General features: G+C 32.5%; 1 protein-coding gene across 1 annotated transcript; it reads left to right on the top strand.

The window, feature by feature from the left end:
- Positions 1-465: 465 nt before the first annotated feature.
- Positions 466-21180, top strand: LOC100371362 (transmembrane anterior posterior transformation protein 1 homolog). The gene is made up of 13 exons (XM_006816353.3): positions 466-657; positions 1751-1881; positions 3724-3845; positions 4104-4263; positions 5240-5375; positions 6724-6821; positions 7033-7102; positions 7622-7702; positions 8565-8674; positions 15130-15189; positions 16307-16375; positions 16867-16946; positions 18699-21180. The coding sequence occupies exons 1-13, from the start codon at positions 498-500 to the stop codon at positions 19063-19065; spliced, it is 1644 nt and encodes a 547-aa protein (XP_006816416.3). The 5' UTR covers positions 466-497; the 3' UTR covers positions 19066-21180.
- The last annotated feature ends 73 nt before the right edge of the window (positions 21181-21253 follow it).

Genomic DNA, 21253 nt, shown 5'->3' with positions numbered 1-21253 from the left:
ACTATTACTATTTATATTACTATTTATATTACTATTACTATTTATATTACTATTTATATTACTATTTATATTACTATTTATATTACTATTACTATTTATATTACTATTTATATTACTATTTCTTTTATTATTTCACTGGTGTTAGTCAACAATGAAAAATATATATCGTTATGAATTTATACGCCGTAAGTATTTAAAGATACCAACATCAATTACAGAATAATAAACGCAAAAATAAATTCAAATCCTACCAATAAATAAGTAGTGACGTTAATGATAAGTAGTGTTATGTAGTAGACACTTATCATTTGAAAAACTAACAATTATGCAAAACTTCGCTATTTTGAGGACAGTTTTCATAAAACATAATCAGGGCGTTATTATCCTGCAAACAAGCCAAACAACACGGATCTTTGTCACAGTAAAGTTTGACCTCAAGTGACCGCAAAACCAGCTGTACTATGGTGACCCCCTAACTTGGTGTTTATTTTAACATCATGGCGGATGACGTGTTTGAAGGAAATAAATGTGTTCATCGAAAACAAACAACAAATTTCCAGATGGAGCAGCTGCAGGCGAATATTCCGAGTGCAGACGGGCCAGAGGAAGTACCCGAGCCTGGAAAGACGGAAGAGAGCTCAAACAAAAATAATCCAAGTGAGTAAACTTTGTTCGCGGCGGACCACTTCACAGCACAGCATTGCACAAGCACATATACACATGTACACACCCCATGAAGAAGGTCTGTATACATAATGTGTATGTTTGCATACAGTTATTTAAGTGGTGAAAAGCTAACTAAGTCGACTTGTACTAATCATTATTAATTTTAGAAATAACGATAACAAATTTGTAAAAATTAATAATAAATAATACCATTTATTTGGGTTTCCAGTCAGCACGTGACAGCGATAACAATATTAGTACCGATATGCACGTTATTGCAGACAGATGGATTCATAATCCCCCGTCCAGGAAATCTAAAAACATGGCCAGGTGTTCGAATATGGATTCAACCATGGAACTACAAACGGTTGGTAGTTCCATGATCCAACACAGAATTGTCAGACTGGGTGGTACATTTGTATTGTAATACATTTGGTTGTCGGCTGCTCACTCAAACACCACCATAAATCCTGCTATAGTAAAATAGGATGGACGTCTAAAAAAGAATTCACTCAATACATATGCATACATCAGCAATAACCTATTTTTCATACCCCATGCATGAGAATTTAATTTAAATTAAGTTTTAACAGGTATAATTAAAGTTTCTGGTCATTTTTAATTTGTATCTGGTTCATCTGTTTGGTCCAAAGCAGTGTTATCTCTTTTGCTGCGGATCCACCTGATTTTACTGTACAGGATCCAAGGCAATGTTTGAGTGCACAGTCGACAATCACTCGCTCTGACATGGATGCATGACTAAAGGCCAAATGCACTGTCTCAAATTCATACACTAACAGATGCAACTTTGGGCATACCATACAGAAGTTTTGCATTTGCATTGCTGGTTTTTGTGGCAAATTGCACTTAACGTCATACTCAACAGACAATAGTGACATTTGATGTCTAGAGTTGTCTCCTGTCAAATACATTTTTTTTAAATAATAAACAGTTACTGGTAATGCCATCATGATTAATGCAAAGATTGCTTACTTTGGCTTTTATATGTTTTCCTTGAAAAATGTTGGGTAGCCATTATTTTATCTGTTGTATACTTCACTGCATATTATTGTACATCTTTCAGGTCTACCACTTTTCAAGTATATATCAGCTGAACTGACCAGAGGTTACTTTCTTGAACATGACGAAGCAAAGTATGCCCAAAAACGAGAAAGACTTTATGCATTTTTAAACATCCCCAAGGAAATGGAAAAGGTTTGTAATCATCAAACGACATGGTGTTAGATATTTGTCGATATCATATTACATAAACCATATTTAAGCATGTGCATACCTAAATTTCAAAGGAGTTCTATAGTTAAAATAAATAATATTTTAATTATTAAATGCTTTTGTGGTGTCAACGTTGTGACAATATTCATTTAACTTTACACCTACCAAATGATGACCCTCACTTATTTCATAATTTATATTAATATTTAAATGTCAAGTTTGCGAAGCTTAGGTTTAGTAGAGGGGGAAGGTATGGTATACAAGTCACAGGATATTCAACTTTTATTTAATTAAACTTGAATTAAAATGCAATTGTATTTTGAATTGCATTGTAATTGAGTTTAATTAATTAAACTCCAATTAAACGCAACCCTATATAGTGCTGTGTTTTAATCCAAACATAATGCATAATTATATTAAATGTTAATCTAATGTGTGTCATTACAACGATGGTAAGATGTGTATGCATGTGTTCCACTGATATTTCAAGAACCATATGTTGGTTTTTAATAAAACTTCGTGCATAAATGCTGTGGGACAATGTGCAGACCTGATTAGTTTGCATGATCATTTTTAGCTGCTCCATGACTGTTCCACTGATATCTGAAGAACCACTCATTGGATTTTGATGAAACTTGGTACATAGATGTTCTGGGACAATATTTCATAATTTTTCGGTCTTTTCATTGATATCACAAGTTTTAATCACATTTCAATGAAACTTGGTACATATATGGTCTGTGGCATTGCACAGACCTTATTAGTTTTACATTAATATATGTGCATATTAACTACCTGATTTGCATAATAATAAGTCTGTTTTCAGCTTTCCGTATTTCAATGAATCTCAGTACATAAATACTCTAAGACGATGCAATGATCTAATTAGTTTTGGGTTTGAATACATCCTCAATAATAACCAAATTTGCATAATAATTTACTTTTCGGATTTCGTGCTTTATTTTAGGAATTAATCACATTATAATGAAACTTGGTACATATGTGCCTTAGAACAATACACAGACCTAATTAGTCTTGGGTTATAATGTATGCACAATATTTTTTTAATTTGCATAATAATTACCCAATTTTCTATCTAAATCACAAAAGCTAATTATTGCATTTACATAAGACTATACAAGTGCCTGGGAACAATACTAAAGACCTGAATACTGTAAAATGACTAATTTTCACTGGGTTTAAATTTCACTGATTTACCATTTCAGGCATATTCAGTGGGTTTTAAATTCACGGTTTCGTCATTTAGATAATGTGTTTTATGCTAAATTTTACATATTCACTGTGTTTTAATTTAGCGCATTTTTCCAGTCAGCGAAATAAGCTAAATTAAAACCCAGTGAATAATTACCCCTTTTACAGTAGTTTTGGATTGAAATTTGAGCATATTAATTTTTATAATCTGCATTGTGCATCTCAAGTAGCAGACAAAAATTAGTTGCCAAGTTTCTTGTTTGAAATGAGAATCTTAAATTTTGAATTCATATTTTATAGGCCTCCTCACAAAGAAGTTCATTCTAAGCTATCTTTGATTCGTTTGGTTTTGCTCAACTTCAATTTTGCACTTATCATTATTATGAAAACATACGAAAATACACAGCATGAACATTTTAGTGAAATATACTTTGGTTAAATTCAACAATGTAGCAAAAGCTACAAGGTCTCGCATCAAATATGTGAAACACGACTGAGAGTGATCACACACACGTAAAAATCACAAAAAACCATTTGCATAATTTTGTTTGGGGGAGGAAGACCATTCCTAATTTACTTGTAGTATTAGACAATGCATCTCTTTTCTTTCAGTTGATGATATATGGATTCTTTCTTTGTATGGATGCCTTTCTTTTTGTATTTACATTCTTGCCACTGAGGGTGCTGTTAGCTTTGTTCGGTTTACTTACAAGACCATGTCAAGCTCGAAGCGGGTAAGACGTTTTAATAAACCACACCACGTGGCTATATACGTCAATGTCTGGATATAATATTTTGTGTATTTCTTTTAAAAATAATTATTGTAAGACTTTAAAAACAATGTTAAATTTGTTAATTAATTAATTTAATTTTTTTATTTTAGGATAGGATATAAAATTGATTCTGATACTTTGGTTTTGTCACATTTCATAAATCGTTTTTATAATATTAAATTGTACAAGTGTGATTTCTTTTCTGTCTTTCAACACTAGAGGGCGTATATTAGAACCTTCCCAGATCTGTGACATATTAAAGATGTTTATAATGGTAGTATGTAGTTATCTAATGTGTTTATTAGATTTTTCTATGTTATATCATATCGTGAGAGGACAAGCAGTTATCAAATTATATATCATATACAATATGCTAGAGGTGAGTATCGTGGATTACAATATATTTTTTAACTTTTTCTCACCCAAATTTCTCTGCGCTTTTTTTACATTCAAAAATATTTCTGGAAATGAACCCTAATTATGCAGCTAGCAGACAACATTTGAGTCAATTTTCAGTTTTCACTGAACACATTTGGCTATTTTTGTCCCAATTTTCTTTAGGAAAGTGTTGACTGTAAACGGGACTATTTCGTGAAATTGTGATGAAAAGAAAGAACTGGTGGTGAAAAGGGTAAATGGCGGTTGTTGTTGCTGCTCTGCATTATGATTTCTATGGGACCCATAGCAATGTATACAACGTGTGTGAATTTGAACATTCACTGTGGGACCACCACTGCCTCTTTAAGCTTGAAATTATTTTTGCTAATTTACCCCTTAAGTGAGAATAAACTTCAGGTGAAAATAAAGGTGACAATACCATGTATGTTATAAATTATTTATAATGTAAATCTCAGTATTGGAACTCAAACGGCAATTACACATTGTAAGAAACGCATATTTAATTGATGCGTGAGTACACATCAGCAGAATGGAGGGAGAAGCCTACCTCGACAATCCAGTGTCTTATTTGGATTTGAATGAAACTTCATTTATTAAAGGTATATAAAACCCCATGTAATATAACAAGGTTTTGTTGAATTATTTTGTTATTTTATTATCACACAGATACAGGTATGGTACATCCTAGGTTAACGATTTGAGCACAATAGTAAACCCTTGTCAATACTTGTAAAATAATATCAAAAATTTTTTTCATAATTTTGATTAAGATCTTTAGCCAATAGGAAATTATGTCCATTTGGCCCAAAATACACATTTTTGCTGTAGGAACATAGTGTTCAAAAGGTTAGCAAAGAGTAATTTTTATGAAAGTCGCTGTAACTCCCTTTTTCACGTACCGTACTTCAGTAAACTTATGACCTCCTGACTCATAGAGTTAATTTTTATTTCTTCAGGTTGCGGATAGATTATTTTCTTCATTTGGTCAAGATATTTTAGATTCCTTATTTTGGACTGCCACAGAGCCAAGACATAAAAAAAGACATCATTTTGGTCTTGTTCCACATCTTCTGCTCGCCATCATTTATGTATGTATCCTTTTTAACTTTCTCACAGCGATCGACATGCCTTGGTAACGACTGGCGACCATTTTGTATCTCTAACATGATTTTACTGATTACATTCAACTGACCATGTAAATTATACATGTACACAACCTAATTCAAGATGGCCGACTGAGAGCCATTGTTGTGTTTAAATGATCTTGGGCCTCCATGGACAGATTTTATTCAAACCTTGTACATTACCAAAGATTTGTCTGAGATTGAACTGCCTCATTTTTTTAATAAGTCCGAAAACGGGGACTTATAATTCGGTCTCCGTCCGGCGGTCTGTGCGTCCATCCGGAGTCATATCTCAGAATCCCTTGGACCGATTCCGTTCATTCTTTGCATGTGCCTAGTACTTTATGTGAAACATATGCACATACAGTGGTTTAGTGATTCGATTCAAAATGGCTGACTGGCAGCCATCTTGTTTTTTGAAACATGCTTTGTCAGTATTCATTCAAACTTGGTACATATATTATACTTGTTATGATACATGACCATTTCTTTCTCAATTGGATCAAAGATGGCCGACTTGCAGGCATCTTGTTTTGTTTTTTATATGCGGTATCTTGGACGTGCTCTGTCAGTTTTCATTCAAATTTGGCACATACTTTATACATGTTAGGATACATGACAATTTGTTTCAAAATCTGATAAATGGCCGATTGACAGCCATCTGACTTTTTGGCCTTACTACTATATTTCCACAATTTATGTACCATTTTCATTCGTATTTGGCACATACATCATACATGTCAGTTTGTTTCATAATCAGATCAAAGATGGCAGAATAACGGCTGTTTTTATTTTTGACCATATTACTACTACACGGAACACGTGTTTTGATGTAAATAAACAATTTGTTATATACGCCACCTGGGACTCAGATTTCATGGATACACTTGCGACAACCCCTCCGCTTTAATATGACGAGCACAAAGAGAACTTTAAAAAATTTAACTGGGACTGTATCATTTTCAATATTTTAATGTTTTAAATATTTTTGTGCCAGGTGACATTTCCGAATTTTGAATTCAAAGCTGTCTCTCCTGAGTTTCTTGTCTTAGATTCTATTTGCAAGTGCATGTGGGAACCAGTCACAGGAACCTAATACTGTACTCAGATTTATACTACTGTGTGAACAGTTGATTTCCTTGTGCATTGTGGGCATGCTAGCCAATGTACCATTTCATTTACTTCTTAGTAAATATCTATCATAAGACGTATGTGTGCTTTCACTCCAAGATAACCTTACAATAAAAATGTATGGGGACTGCATAATATCATGACTTGTTTTCTATACTTGGTTATATTCTTAACTATATTTTCAGTTTTTCATGCCATTCTAGTTTTATTTCAAGCTACTACGCTAAATGTAGCATTTAATTCTCACAATAAAGCTCTATTAACCATCATGATGTCAAACAATGTAAGTAGAATTTATATTTTTAATTCTTACCGTAATCTCTTTTAGCAAACCCATTTAGGACGCCCTCTAGTGACATTACAAAGAGATTATTGTGCACTTTTATGATTATGACGATTATGAATAATAATAACTAAATATTTATTCATTTATAAATATTAGCTACCATTTTACTGATTCAAATAAAGAGTTACTTTTTCTTCTGGTTTTCTAGTTTGTTGAATTAAAAGGTAGTGTTTTTAAAAAGTTTGGAAAGAATAATTTGTACCAGATGTCTTGCAGCGGTAAGTATGTCATGACGATAAGATAGTCTTGTGTTTTGATACAATGTATATGTGTATTTTCACAAAATTTTGAAGTTATACCTTGCTCTATATGTAGATGAAGGGAAAGACGGCTTACCTGCTGGAAAATGATCGTAATTGTATCCATTATACGCTTTTATGTGGGTTTAGCTCAACTTTTGTTCATTTTCCCTCATGTAGAAGTTGACCCCTAAAAAGTTGCACATCCTGGTACTTTCTAGGAGTACAAATTATAAATCACAAATGGCAATTTTGTCATTAAATTCAAATAATGCAAGCAGTTGTCGATGAAATGTACCTTTTTATCTATTTTCAATGCATGAACCCCCATGCACATTTCACAAGGCCCCTCATGATCCCTGATAAGTTTTTAGTTGGATCCTGACTTTGCGGGGGACCACTGTATTAAATTCAGTGAACCTTTCACATTTAAAAATGTTATTGTGTTATTTTTTGTAACCAAATTTAATTTGTAATTTTTTAAAAAATTGTTTGTAGATGTGAGAGAAAGATACCATTACTGTGTGCTATTATTTATTGTTACATTAAGAAATATGACTGAATTCAATTGGAATTTTGGTGAGTCTTCAGTATTTCTCTGTATTTTCAAAAAATATGTATCTATTAAACACATTGTCACCTTGTTATATATCAGACTTAATTCACTTTAGATCTTCACATCGCGAACTTCGTCCAACAAATAAGTAACTCTTACATGAACCAAGATATAAATCAGAATCATTCGGCAAACGTTCTTTCTCACTTGAACTACGCAAGTCACCAACATTGAACAGTTTCAAGACTCAACTTAAGACGCAACTTTTTAGGAAAGCCTTTAACAACTACCGGTAGTCATCTATGTACAGCTATTGAACATCACCTTGTTTTAGATACTGGCGCTTTATAAATTACGTATTATTATTTTTATTGTCTTCATGGATGAGGACACAGACTACCCTTGATTGATCATTCTTAATTTTCACACATTGAATTATGAACACGAGATCAATTTTACAATCGGAGTGAGCAATTTAGTTTCATGTGGTTGTGATTTTTACAGTGTTTCAAATAACTTCTCATCGTCGCGTGTCTCAAATGGAAAACAGCACCTCACACATTTTTTTGGAAATTCTGTGTATCGATAAAGTGTGCCACATTTGGTTGAATGGGAGAAATATTTTTTGTTTTGTTTCATAGGATGTTTTGTATGTGCATAAAGCAATATTTAAGATATGTTAAATGTTGTCATGTATTAAATACTAATTTAAACCACTGCATCATTTTAAAATTTTTCTTGGAAAGAAGAAAGGAAACAACATTTTTTTGGCTAATTGGCTCAGGAGCAATATTTTTCATTTAAATGCTTAATGATATTTTGAGTCATACATTACCTGGCTAAACTCATGAGGGTGGTGCAATCCAATTACATGTTTGATTGTAGATCATTTATGGGAACTGATGCCTGATGTCCTGACTGTACTAGTGGCTGAAGTCTGTGTAGATTGGGTGAAACATGCATTCATCACAAAGTTTAATGAAATACCTGCTGATGTAAGTTAACATTTTTATTACATAGGTTTTTTGTTTACATAAGTATATTTTGTTGCACCTGTTACATTGGCATTTCCATTGTTGATATGCAAATCGGCTAAAATACATAATATTTTAGGATTTTAAAATTGCATCACAGAACTATGGGAAATGCAACAAAATGGTTTTAGTCGCGAGTTTGTTATTGATGACACGGCCAAATGACACAACAAAATGTTTAGGTTATTGATGAGAAGATTCTTGGAACTTGAGTGTTATGACACCTGATTTAATTTGTTTTATACTTATTTTCATTTCATCAAATTATATATTCCATAAGATGTTTTTGATAAAATGTGCTTTTAAAATATAATTTCAAGGTGAATTCACTGAATCTACAAATAACTAGATTTTTAAGATGTATGCTAACAGCATGGTCAGGTTTTGTTTATGTGGAGCTATAGAGATGGTCACAAAATTAAATGTAATGTGGTACATGAAAGGGGGTTCCACAGTCTTCTTTGTTAAAATGGTTTGGGCTAATGAGTGTTATACCAGAGAACGGGATGGGTCTAGAGTACGATGCAGAACAGACGGAAAGTTTTCTTACTTTTGGTAAGGAAGAAGTCAGACTGGAAGATTGTATGACTAGAAATTTAACTCAAAAAATAATTGAAAACCAGTTTATCAACCCTTGATTTGAAATTTACTTTATGCACCAATTTAATATCGACATAGACTGTTGGGAATCTTTTTACAGACTACCACTGATAGCAACTATAGATACAAAGCTAAGAGAATTTCAGTTTAAGATCCGACATAACGTTATAACCACAATGTAAAATTATTCAAAATGAAACCATCAGGAGTGGAGAGTGCACAATGTACATTCTGTGAATCAGAAGAGGAACCAATGATATACCTGTTTTACAAATGTCACGTGTAGAGATGTTTTGGGGAAGTCTTTTAATGCTGTGGGGAGGGAAAATAGATTTACTGCACAGACTCAAAGACTGGCAGATTATATTTGGAGATGAATCACTCTCATGTCTCACAATTTTCTTGTACTGCTAGGAAAATGACATATACCGGTATTATATCTCGGTGTGAAAAAATCAAACCAGATTTTCATGTTTTTAAAACAGTATGTGAAAACAATACAAAAAACAGAATTGTACATGCTAAGAGAAAAAACAAAACCAGATCCCCCAACAAAAAATGAAGAAAATATGTAGATAACTTTCAAGATACAATTTAATGGACATGAACACTAACTTATAGGAACATTTAAATGAAAATACACTTGTTGGAATTCAAACGAAAAGAAAAACCCAGGTTAACAAACATAGAGACAAGAATCTATCTGTAATTATACTTTTTTTAGAAGAAATTGTTATGTAAGTTAAGCATCCAAGAAATGCAACTTTTAAAAGAAAACTCCAATTAAAAGTGATAAAAGATGTTTTTGAAATTCTCTGTTTACAAGTTGTACAATTTTTTATTGGGTCACCAGGGAATGAGCATAACTAGGTACATTACTGAAAATCTTTGCATCCGTGATGCGTCATATCAAGATACAAAGGTTACGCTAGATGTGACCCAGATATCTCGCATCCAGTATACATCACATGTAGTATAGAAGATCATACTTTGTCAAGTCAGTCTTGGGTAGTCAATCTACAAATGTAAAAACAAAAACTATCTTTGTATGGAATATTAAAAAATTTTTATTTAACAGTTTTTGAATATTTATACTGAAAATATTTAACACGGAATACTTGTAATCCTATGTCACTTACGTGTTCCACTATTTTTTCAATTGCATATTGAGAACAAGTATAAAGTTTGGATGGTGTTTGTTTTCTAGTGATTGTTGCTTTCATAAATTTATTGCATACTTTCCACTGGCATGGTATCTCTCCTGTTAACGTCTTTGTGTGTTCTTTTAAACTGCTTTGGTAGTGAAAACTCATGTTACATATCTTGCATTGATACACGTTAATATTGTCACCAGAATTCAGATGTTTTTTCATCATGTGATATTTTAGGTTGGATTTGCGAGTGAAACTTTTCTCACATTTATTGCATTTGTGTTGCTCATTTGAATGAGCTCTGGTGTGCATGGACAGCGTGCTCTGCTGTGCGAAACATTTACCACATATGTTACATTGATATGGCCTTTCACCAGTGTGTATTCTCTTGTGCTGGGACAGGCCGCTTGTTGCTGTGAAACGCATACTGCATATTTTGCATTCATACGGTTTCTCGCCTGTGTGTATTCTTACGTGTTCTCGTAAAAAGCATCTTCTGGAAAAATATTCACTGCATACCTCACACTGATATAGTTTCTCTCCACTGTGCGTGTTCTCGTGTCTGTTCAGGTCATATAGGGCGTTAAATGTTTTATCACAGACTGGACAAGTGTATGAACTCTGGCGACAATGTATTCTCGCATGCTGTGTTAGATAGTGTTTGGCAGTAAAACATTTATCACATTTATTGCATTTGAGACCGTCTTCTTTCACTTGAATTTTCGGAGTTGCTGAATTCAATCCACTCAGAGCAGAGTAGTTCTCTATTGTGTGGACTCTCATGTGTTCTTTTAGGTTTTTTGAAAAAGGAAAACGCAGATCACATATTTTACATTGGTGTTGTTTCTTGTTTTCATGCGTTTCCATATGTTGATCCAGGGTTGCAGTCTCGGTGAAACACTTGCCGCATATGTCACACATATAGTAGTCAGTATCCATGTTGTAGTCGGTGTAAATTACTCTGCCACTTCCGAGTCCTATTCTCACTGTTTTCGTCGTGTTTACCTACGTGAATCTCCTCCAGTCTTTACATTCTGGCATCTCATTGACTCACTACTATGCTATACTTTGGCAGTGACAGTGAGGTTGTACAGTTCAAGGTTGTTGTGAGTTAATATCGTCAGAATTTCCTCATATTGTACTAACCTTCAGATTAGTTCTATGCACTTACAGTAGCCATTTTGTTTAGTGCCCCCTAGCTTGCTCGCAAAAGAAACCGCTGACTGTATAGTGCCATTCAGTTATATCATGGAGGTAATTTCTACCTCCATGGTTATATATATTTTATTTTATATATTTATTTTATTGTTTTTTATGTTTTTGTTACGTACTTGTGATTCGGTATTTTTTTAACTATCGCCACATACTTCTGAACCAATGCCTATGTAACGAGATTTCAACGAGACCTTCTCTGGCTAGCTAACTGATGACGTCACCGGTCAGAGTCAGGTCATAAACACATTCAAATAAAATGGCGGATTATACCGATGCTGGCGATGAACGATCGGGAAAACACGGCTTTTCGGTAAGTTTATCCATGGTTTATTATTGTCAAATGCAGCGAAAATCATATATGAGTTTTATGATTATATTGTGGCTTAAATCATAATGGTTCCAATTTAGGTCGTTATTTTGCATGGTCTTTCCGGAAGTGACAATTTGTTTTTATATCGGTTCGGTTAATATATCCATGGAACTATAAACCCTAGTTCCATGATATATCCAACTTTTTCCGGTCGCTTGCCATGGAGACGGGTGATGTTTTGTTGACAATCGGACCAAAAGCGTCCACGGTATTAAAGCCGTAGCTGTAAATATTAATCAAAATATATCAACATAATGTACAATAACTCTTTATTGAAGTAATTGAGCTGAAATAAAATATTTCTTTATATTTGGAACACATCACAGTTGATCAGGAGATATTTTTTTTGCTCCAATGTTCAGCTCCAATTTAAAATCAGTTTGGGATCTAATTGTTGTATTGTTTACTGTAGCTGTTTTAATACATTGTTCTAATCTACTTCTTTTTTGTTTCCATTTTAGTTAATTTTGCTCAGTGTTTGGTGTAAAGTTGAAGCGATGACTGAATAAACGAACCTTGGCTGGTGATGATGCAGCAGGAAGTGTGTACATTTGTTGGAAATGAAAAAAAACATTCATTATATATATATATAATTCAATATATGTATTTATATATTCAATATTATATATTTTTACTTACTTTTTCAACTTGATTGATGTCCATAATATTTTCTTTACGGTATCAATAACGTAGTATTCTATTCTATTCAATGTAATGACAAGAATTGTAAAATGCTGTGGAATCTTTTTTGTGAATAATAAATATACTACTAATTTTCTATTAATTTATAGTTGTACATGATTTGGTGGGCAAAATATAATGTACAGGAAAATTGCTCATAGAGTATTGCTACACTAAAAAGTATGAATTGCAAAAAAATTTATACTAGAGCGAGAAACTGACACTTTCTCGCAGCTCATCTACACTTGATATCCTCTCCAATAACTGATATTTTTTGACGTGGTGGTGAATAAAAACTGTTTAATGGCGAGAATCCAAGTTCCAACTGATAAGTGGTGAAAATTATCAAAGGCCAACAAAAATTTGCGACAAAATGTATCTACCTACATGGCAGAACAAATTATCACCAATACCGCTGAGAACTGCCAAACTGCGAAAAGTGTGTGCTTCTCACACTTTACCAATTTGAGGTGCGAGTGACAGTAATAATAATGCAGTCACACTAAATGTTACTGCAAATAAAGTACACAATAGGTCCATTCAAATACATTTGTAAATTCTTTATGTCAAAGAAATTTAAAATATGCAGTTGTATTTTTCTGTACTATTGACAAAAAATGTGTCAATCGTAATAGCCAAATAATTCCTGCTGGATAGGGCTTCGGCAATCAACCACACATTTAGATCACCAGAACAATGACAATCTAGATGTTACATGTCCATGGCCATGTTTTGTGCAACTCTCAATAAAATATGTTTAAGATTCTAACAACATTTTCCCTGGCCAACTTTTGATTGAGATGATTGTCTTCAAAATGAAACTCATGCCATGCAACACGATCTTTTTCTTGTTAATTATTTCCTCCAATGAGAACGCTTTTGGCCAATATAAAAAAAACTAGCTGTGATTTGAACGGGATTTATATGGGCATGTAACGGTTTTCCCCAAAATGACAAGAATATTCACTAAAATTAAAAAATATAACTTATCGTCACAAAATGAACAAATCTGTCAAGGTTTCTACATATAAAATATCAAAGCTAGTAGGGTAGCCATTTTCAAGAAGTCAAAAATAGCATTTTTCAAAAATTCGATAAAATTCGAAAATTGAAGGTATTGTCAAAAATGAACAAATTTTACTAAGGTTCTTTGAAAATGAACAATATTGACTAAGGTCTACATGTTAAATATTAAAGCAATTGTTTACAAGAAAATATGGTACTATTTATGAAAAAATTACAAAAATATTCATGAAAATTAGAGTTTTGAAAATATTATCACAAAATGAACAAATCTGAGAAATCCATCTGCCAGGGGTAATTCTGTTTTTTGAGAAAAACTCAAATATTATGCTTAGAATAGCAATTTTTTTAAAAGTGGTTGCCATACTAGACCACAATAAAAACGTATTTCATCATTAAAAACCCACTAAAATTAATGTCATTTTTACCATGGCTGTATCATCATAGATGAAGGTTGATGTATACCAATATGAGGATAATATATTAACCAGTTATTTTTTGTACGCGTTTTATTTATATTTTTTACAATATTGGTTAAATTTTACCTAAAATTGTCTTCTTTTGTAGTTACAATAACACAAACAATTTTAATCTGATCATCTTCAAATTTGGAAATCTTATTATTCACTAAAAAATTTCAACCAAGTTCAATTTTGGTGTAACTAGCAAGTGCAATATCATGGGGTGAAATTTGACTGAAATAAGACAAAAATTAGACATAGAAATAAGTGGAGAGAATAAAGACATTTGTACTGCCGATAATGAGAACCAGATGTAATATTCTCTCCAAGATCCGTTAATTAGATAAAGGTAAATCAATTTTTGTTAGTATAAATCAAAAAAGTGAAAAGTTTCAGTGTTTTCCCACCTTTTTGAAAACTGGTGAGTATTTTTTTGGCTTTATATATATTGGGTACTGCACTATTATTTGAGAACCTTTATACAATTATTTTACAAGGAACGTTGAGATTAATACAACACCGAACATGCTAAGAATCTTTTGATGCGCTCACAAAGTTTATTATTCCGATGTATTTATGATGACAAAAAAGCTGTGAAACAACTACATGAGATAAATAGGGTCTTGAAGTTGTGACTGTGTGATATCAGATTCTTTAAATGAGTCGATTCATATGTTTTTCGTCAAAGACTTGGAACATTATTAAAATCACTAAACTTTAATAAATCTGATATCACATGGTCACTCATGAAATATCCACTAATTATTCAGCATATGGTGAATGCAATTTTGGTTGACGTACACTTTCTATTGGAGATTGTGTGAAATATTATTTAATCATTTAAACAGAATTATTTTTATAAAATGTTTGCCTGCAATTGATATCTTCTTATTTACTTTTTTGAACTCACTTTAGGTTTATCAGGAATATCGAGTGAGTCTCGCACGGGATATGATCAGTAGTCGGCAGATAAATGTGAGTATATGGTAACATTAGATTAATAAAATAGTATTTTGTTCTTATTAGATTTTACCATAAACAACCATACTGTATGAGTTTTTATTAGTCCCCGTTCGGACGTAGTCCGAAAACGGGGACTTATGTTTTGCCCTGTGTGCGTCCGTGCGTCCGTCCGTCCGTGATCACCTGTATCTCGAACATGCATGGACCGATTAAGTTCAAACTTCACTCATACATCGCACATTATATGGGACATATGCACATGCATTTTCTTCATGATCCGATTAACGATAGCCGAATAGCGGCCATTTTAAGGCCGAAAATGCATCAAAATCGCACATTTTCACCATTCCGGACCCGGATCTCAGTTATGCATGGACGGATTTTGTTCAAATTTGGTGCATACATTAAACATAATAGGACCTTGATGCACGTCATTTTTTTTTTTTGGATCGGGTTCGAAATGGCCGACTGGCGGCCATTTTGTTTTAAAGAATTCAGTTCTGGATCCGTATCTGAGACATGCTTGGATTGATCGAGTTCAAACTTCACACACACAAGGTACATCATGTCACAAATATGTATGTGCATTTGTTTCATGATCTGCTTAACAATAGTGGAATGATGGCCATTTTAAGGCCGAAAATGCATCAAAATCACGTATTTTCACAATTCCAGAACCGGATCTCAGTCATGCATGGATGGATTTTGTTCAGATTTAGCACAATGTGTTGTACATATGCAGGTGCATTTCGGTCATGATCTGCTTTGAATGTATATGTCACTCAAATATGAACGGAACGGGGACGTGTCATTGACAATGACTTGTTTCACTAGATTTTAGTTTTGCTTATTACACTGATGGCCACCAATGATTCTGTTAAATTAAAACCCAGTGAATATTTGTATTTAATAATAGTTTGTATTTGAATTTAAAATGCAGCAAATATCCCTGTAATATCAAATCCACTGAAATTTAACCCAGTGAATATTTCGCTCTTGTACAGTATGTGTAAAATGTGATGTTTACTGTAATATGCAAATAATATGCTTTTTTTTAAAATGAACTACATTTCAAATCATATTTGATAGCATAATGTATTTTTTTAAATGTTATTTCTTGTTTTTTCAGGCGTTTTCAGATCATTCAGATCTTGTAGCTCGACGTATGGGATTTATTCCACTTCCACTTGGTTGTCTAGTACGTTAATTTAATATATTCTTTACACCAGTTACCATAGATGAAAACAATCATAAAATTTAACCTGCATCATTTTAGCGAATAGTAGACCTCTGACTTTATATTTGGTAATAAAATCACTTATTCGAAATATAAAAAAACGCTGCAAAATGTTACACAAAAATGTTGCTGTGAAAATTATGGCATCTGATGGTTTAAGCATTGGACATCATGCATTTGAATCAGCAGCGGATCCAGGGATTGAAACTGAGTACTGCCCAGGACTGAAATATTTGTTATGGCATTCAATTTCTGCAGAATTCTTGCTGTTTTTCGTATTTTCTGGTGAATCTACCAGACTACCACACGGACATGAGTGGCCGTATGCCTGAATCCGTCCCTCTGAATATTATGTTAACAAACAATGTATGATATCTTACGATAGGTAGTGTGTACCCATACAAAAAACAGATAAACAGATGCAGTATGATGACTGATTTTTTTTACAACAGGTATATCGTACTGTGAGTCAATCAATGAAGCTACCACCAAATATACTTGGTGTTGTGATTTTGGTGTTGTCCTATTTATGGTGAGTTTTTACTCAAACTTTTAATGTTTCAAATGACATCACTAAGCATTACATCATGTGGTTAATTATTCATGAAGTCAGATGACATCACTAAGCATTACATCATGTGATTAATTATTCATGAAGTCAGATGACATCACTAAGCATTACATCATGTGATTAATTATTCATGAAGTCTGATGACCTCACTAAGCATTACATCATGTGATTAATTATTCATGAAGTCAGATGACATGACTAAGCATTACATCATGTGATTAATTATTCATGAAGTCAGATGACATCACTAAGCATTACATCATGTGATTAATTATTCATGAAATTAGATGACATCACTGAGCATTATATCATGTGATTAATTATTCATAAAGTCAGATGACATCACTAAGCATTACATCATTTGATTAATTATTCATGAAGTCAGATGACATTACTAAGCATTACATCATGTGATTAATTATTCATAAAGTCAGATGACATTACTAAGCATTATATGTGATTAATTATTCATGAAATTAGATGACATCACTAAGCATTACATCATGTGATTAATTATTCATGAAATTAGATGACATCACTGAGCATTATATGTGATTAATTATTCATGAAATTAGATGACATCACTAAGCATTACATCATGTGATTAATTATTCATGAAATTAGATGACATCACTGAGCATTATATCATGTGATTAATTATTCATAAAGTCAGATGACATCACTAAGCATTACATCATAAGATTAATTATTCATGGAGTCAGATGACATCACTAAGCATTACATCATGTGATTAATTATTCATGAAGTCAGATGACATCACTAAGCATTACATCATGTGATTAATTATTCATGAAGTCAGATGACATCACTAAGCATTACATCATGTGATTAATTATTCATGAAGTCTGATGACCTCACTAAGCATTACATCATGTGATTAATTATTCATGAAGTCAGATGACATCACTAAGCATTACACCATGTGATTAATTATTCATGAAGTCAGATGACATCACTAAGCATTACATCATGTGATTAATTATTCATGAAGTCAGATGACATCACTAAGCATTACACCATGTGATTATTCATGAAGTCAGATGACCTCACTAAGCATTACATCATGTGATTAATTATTCATGAAGTCAGATGACATCACTAAGCATTACATCATGTGATTAATTATTCAAAAAGATGTTTGAGGCAGGCAAACAAATGAGTGAACAATAACTAAAATAGCAGCAGATGCGTTAACAACTGTTGTGGATTTGAGGCAATCAAGTTTCTCTCTGGGATTCCCAACAAAAAGTTGTTGAGTAACGCATTTGGGGATGTGATCAGTTTCAGACACTTGCCAAGTTTATGACAAATGTTGTTTTGTGAGATACAAATTTTACCTCATTTAACAACTCAGTGATTATTGTAGCAGGTTCTTTAAACACTTTGAACAAGTTTTTTTTATAATTATTTTTCGTTGATTTCTGACCAAATTAACACCATTTTTCATTGCGAACTGTTTTGATCAAAATTGATAGAAATTAATGAAAAGTTAACATTTCTGGTGATGAAAATACAATTTATGTTCAGTATTACAATTAATAGTCAACTAATATAGAGATAATTGTTTTGACCATTAATCTATTGCACAGCTTTTCATAAAAAATGCTTTTTTTTACTGGTCTTTCGATCAAAAATTTTGTTTTTGCAGAAATTGATATGATAAAAATAATATATTGTTGTTAATTTTTACAGTCTGACGACTTTCAAAGTAATGAACAGTATTGTACTGTTTGGTAAAGCATGTGACTATGTTGATGAAGTAAAAAGATCTGAACCTGAACCCGAGAAAAAGAAACCTGAACACGGACGAAGTAAAAGTTTTAGCGGCACTCCCACGCAGCAGTCTTTGTCGACAGAGATACGTGCGGTAGAGTCACTATACTGCAAAGAATCAATGCAGTCCAATAGTTCAATTAGCTTACAGAGTTTTGGACGAGAAGAATTACCGTCGATACCATCTCTCAATACGTTACCAGAGCAACAGAAAGACGAGGACAAAACAAAAGATTCACTATCTGATATAGACAGGTACACTTTGTGCAGCAATCGAATTGTCTGAACTTAATAATTTAGAAAAGTATTTATTTTATTTGGGGTCAAACAGATCAACAGACTTTTTCTAAGCTAGCAACAGACCGACGTTTTTCAAGTGAATATTTTGAAAAATAAGAACAACTATGTTACTATGATAATACTTCTCTGTATTTGGGGAATATAGCAACACAAGTTGCCATACCCATTCAATTCACCAGCAAGCTTTCCACTATTATACTGGTACATGCAGTCAGTATTGCAGCTGTTGTACAACTAAGAATGTCTTCAACATGTAACCCTTCATAAAAATTTTTGTCAACAAATTATATTTTTTTCCAATCACTTTAACCTGTTGAACACTTTAATTTCTCTTTCTTTTCCTCTATATAATATCTGTGAATTCTTTGTTAATTTTTGACCAAATGTTTTGTTTGAAACTTTTGAAAAATGTGTAAAGTGCTTAAAGAGAACTTTCTCAGTTCCTTTACTGTTCAGGTTTTACTATATTATTCTTGTTTCAATTATGTTTCCCTTTTGAGTGCCAGATATTTTTCCTGCCGAAAATTCAATGGAAATATTTTCACATTTTGCCAAAATTTTCACTAACTTTTTTCACCAATTTGGACCACACAGACTGTTTCAGATATTTCAGTTTTTGACCAAAAGGTTTGTCAATTTTTATCAACATTTCATGAACAGAGGAGCAGACTATAAAATCATTCTGTTGATGGTGGGATAACCATTATAGGCCATACAGACTGTTTCAGATATTGCTTTTAGTTTTTGATCAAAAGGTTTGTCAAAAACAGACTGTATAAAGTAATTTTTAGATGATGGCAATGGTGCGCAAAGGCTTAATGTCCCACAATAATACAGGTAGTTAAGTGTGAGGGATTAATCGTAGATGGTTATACTTTTTATTGAGAGTATGTATGCCAGTATTACTTTACTGTTGGAGCAAATTAAAAACTTTCAGAATTTATGTGTATATATTTTTCGTTCTGTATTTTCAATCACACCAATTGAATAATATATTAGAATTGTAATTGTTTTTGTCTGCTTTATTTATTATATTACTTGGTAGAAAAACAGATTTTTAGATGAGTTATGAATGACTGGTTTATATAGTCATTTGAAAATTGTCAATATGGTGAAAATTTCACGAAATTGTGTCAAAAAATGTGCAGTATTATAAAAATAATAATTACAAATATTTATATTTGCAGATATGTTTGTGTTGATACATTTTTATTTTCGCACTTGAACGACTTTGTTTCATTATAATTACAAAATCTATTGTTTGACCCATTAAATATCTAAGTAAACTTTTGCCAACTTTACCAGAATAAATTTGCATAATTTTTTAAAAATTTGATACAGACCTGCAAGTTTTAGAACATTATCTGAATTTGGTCAAAAATTAACTACACATAAGCAATGCCGAGCCAAATTTTTGTGTTCGAAGTATTATTCGTTGGCAGTGTTCTTGTGATATTCTTGTTGTATGTCTTGTAGATAAAGTGTCTTACTGTACATGTATGAAATGCGACTTATTCTCATTTCTGCCGCTGAGGGTGTAAACAGTCCAAACTAATTGGTCAACTCACATTTTCGAATAGCACACATAAAACATAGGATCTGGTATTATACACAAACGTACTTAACATTAACGGTAGCTGCAGGTGTACAAAATATTGAAAAAGTTGTTACCGTATCTGTGTGTGATATATGAAAGCAATTAGGTTGTTCAAACAAAGTACCAACAAAATAACTTAAAAGATTCACCAGTTTGCTTACATTCATCTGCACCTGTATTTCTGACATGACTGTATCAAACATGTTAATGCTTTACATTTATACGTCTTGGAATATACATTTATTTTACCTCAAGATGCATGAATGGCGGCCATTTTTAGTGCTAAAAATACACCACAATTTATCACTCAACCTTATGTACTTTTACATTGACTTCACCAAACAAGGAGAAATCTATTATGAGTTTATGTTTTACTATTACACAATGGGAACTGTGTCAATTACCTGTTAATTATTCTAATTAGTTGTCATGCTCAGAGCGAATATTTCAAAACATGTTTTGTAGGAGTTAGTCTCGCTATTAAATTAATGATGTTGTGGTCGATATCTTAATGTTGTATGTGATGAACCGGTAAATGCGGTTTTAATGCAACTTCTACACAACTCTCAATATCTAT

Source organism: Saccoglossus kowalevskii, chromosome 10 (assembly GCF_978046115.1).
Source record: "Saccoglossus kowalevskii chromosome 10, keSacKowa6.1, whole genome shotgun sequence".
Lineage (NCBI taxonomy): Eukaryota > Metazoa > Hemichordata > Enteropneusta > Harrimaniidae > Saccoglossus > Saccoglossus kowalevskii.
This window is presented reverse-complemented; position numbering and strand designations above follow the sequence as displayed.

Coding starts and splice junctions, on each gene's coding strand:
- LOC100371362 (XM_006816353.3), top strand. CDS start 498: ATGGCGGATGACGTGTTTGAAGGAAATAAATGTGTTCATCGAAAACAA. Junction 3,846..4,103: donor CCATGTCAAGCTCGAAGCGG/GTAAGACGTTTT, acceptor TTTCAACACTAG/AGGGCGTATATTAGAACCTT. Junction 7,703..8,564: donor TGAATTCAATTGGAATTTTG/GTGAGTCTTCAG, acceptor GTTTGATTGTAG/ATCATTTATGGGAACTGATG.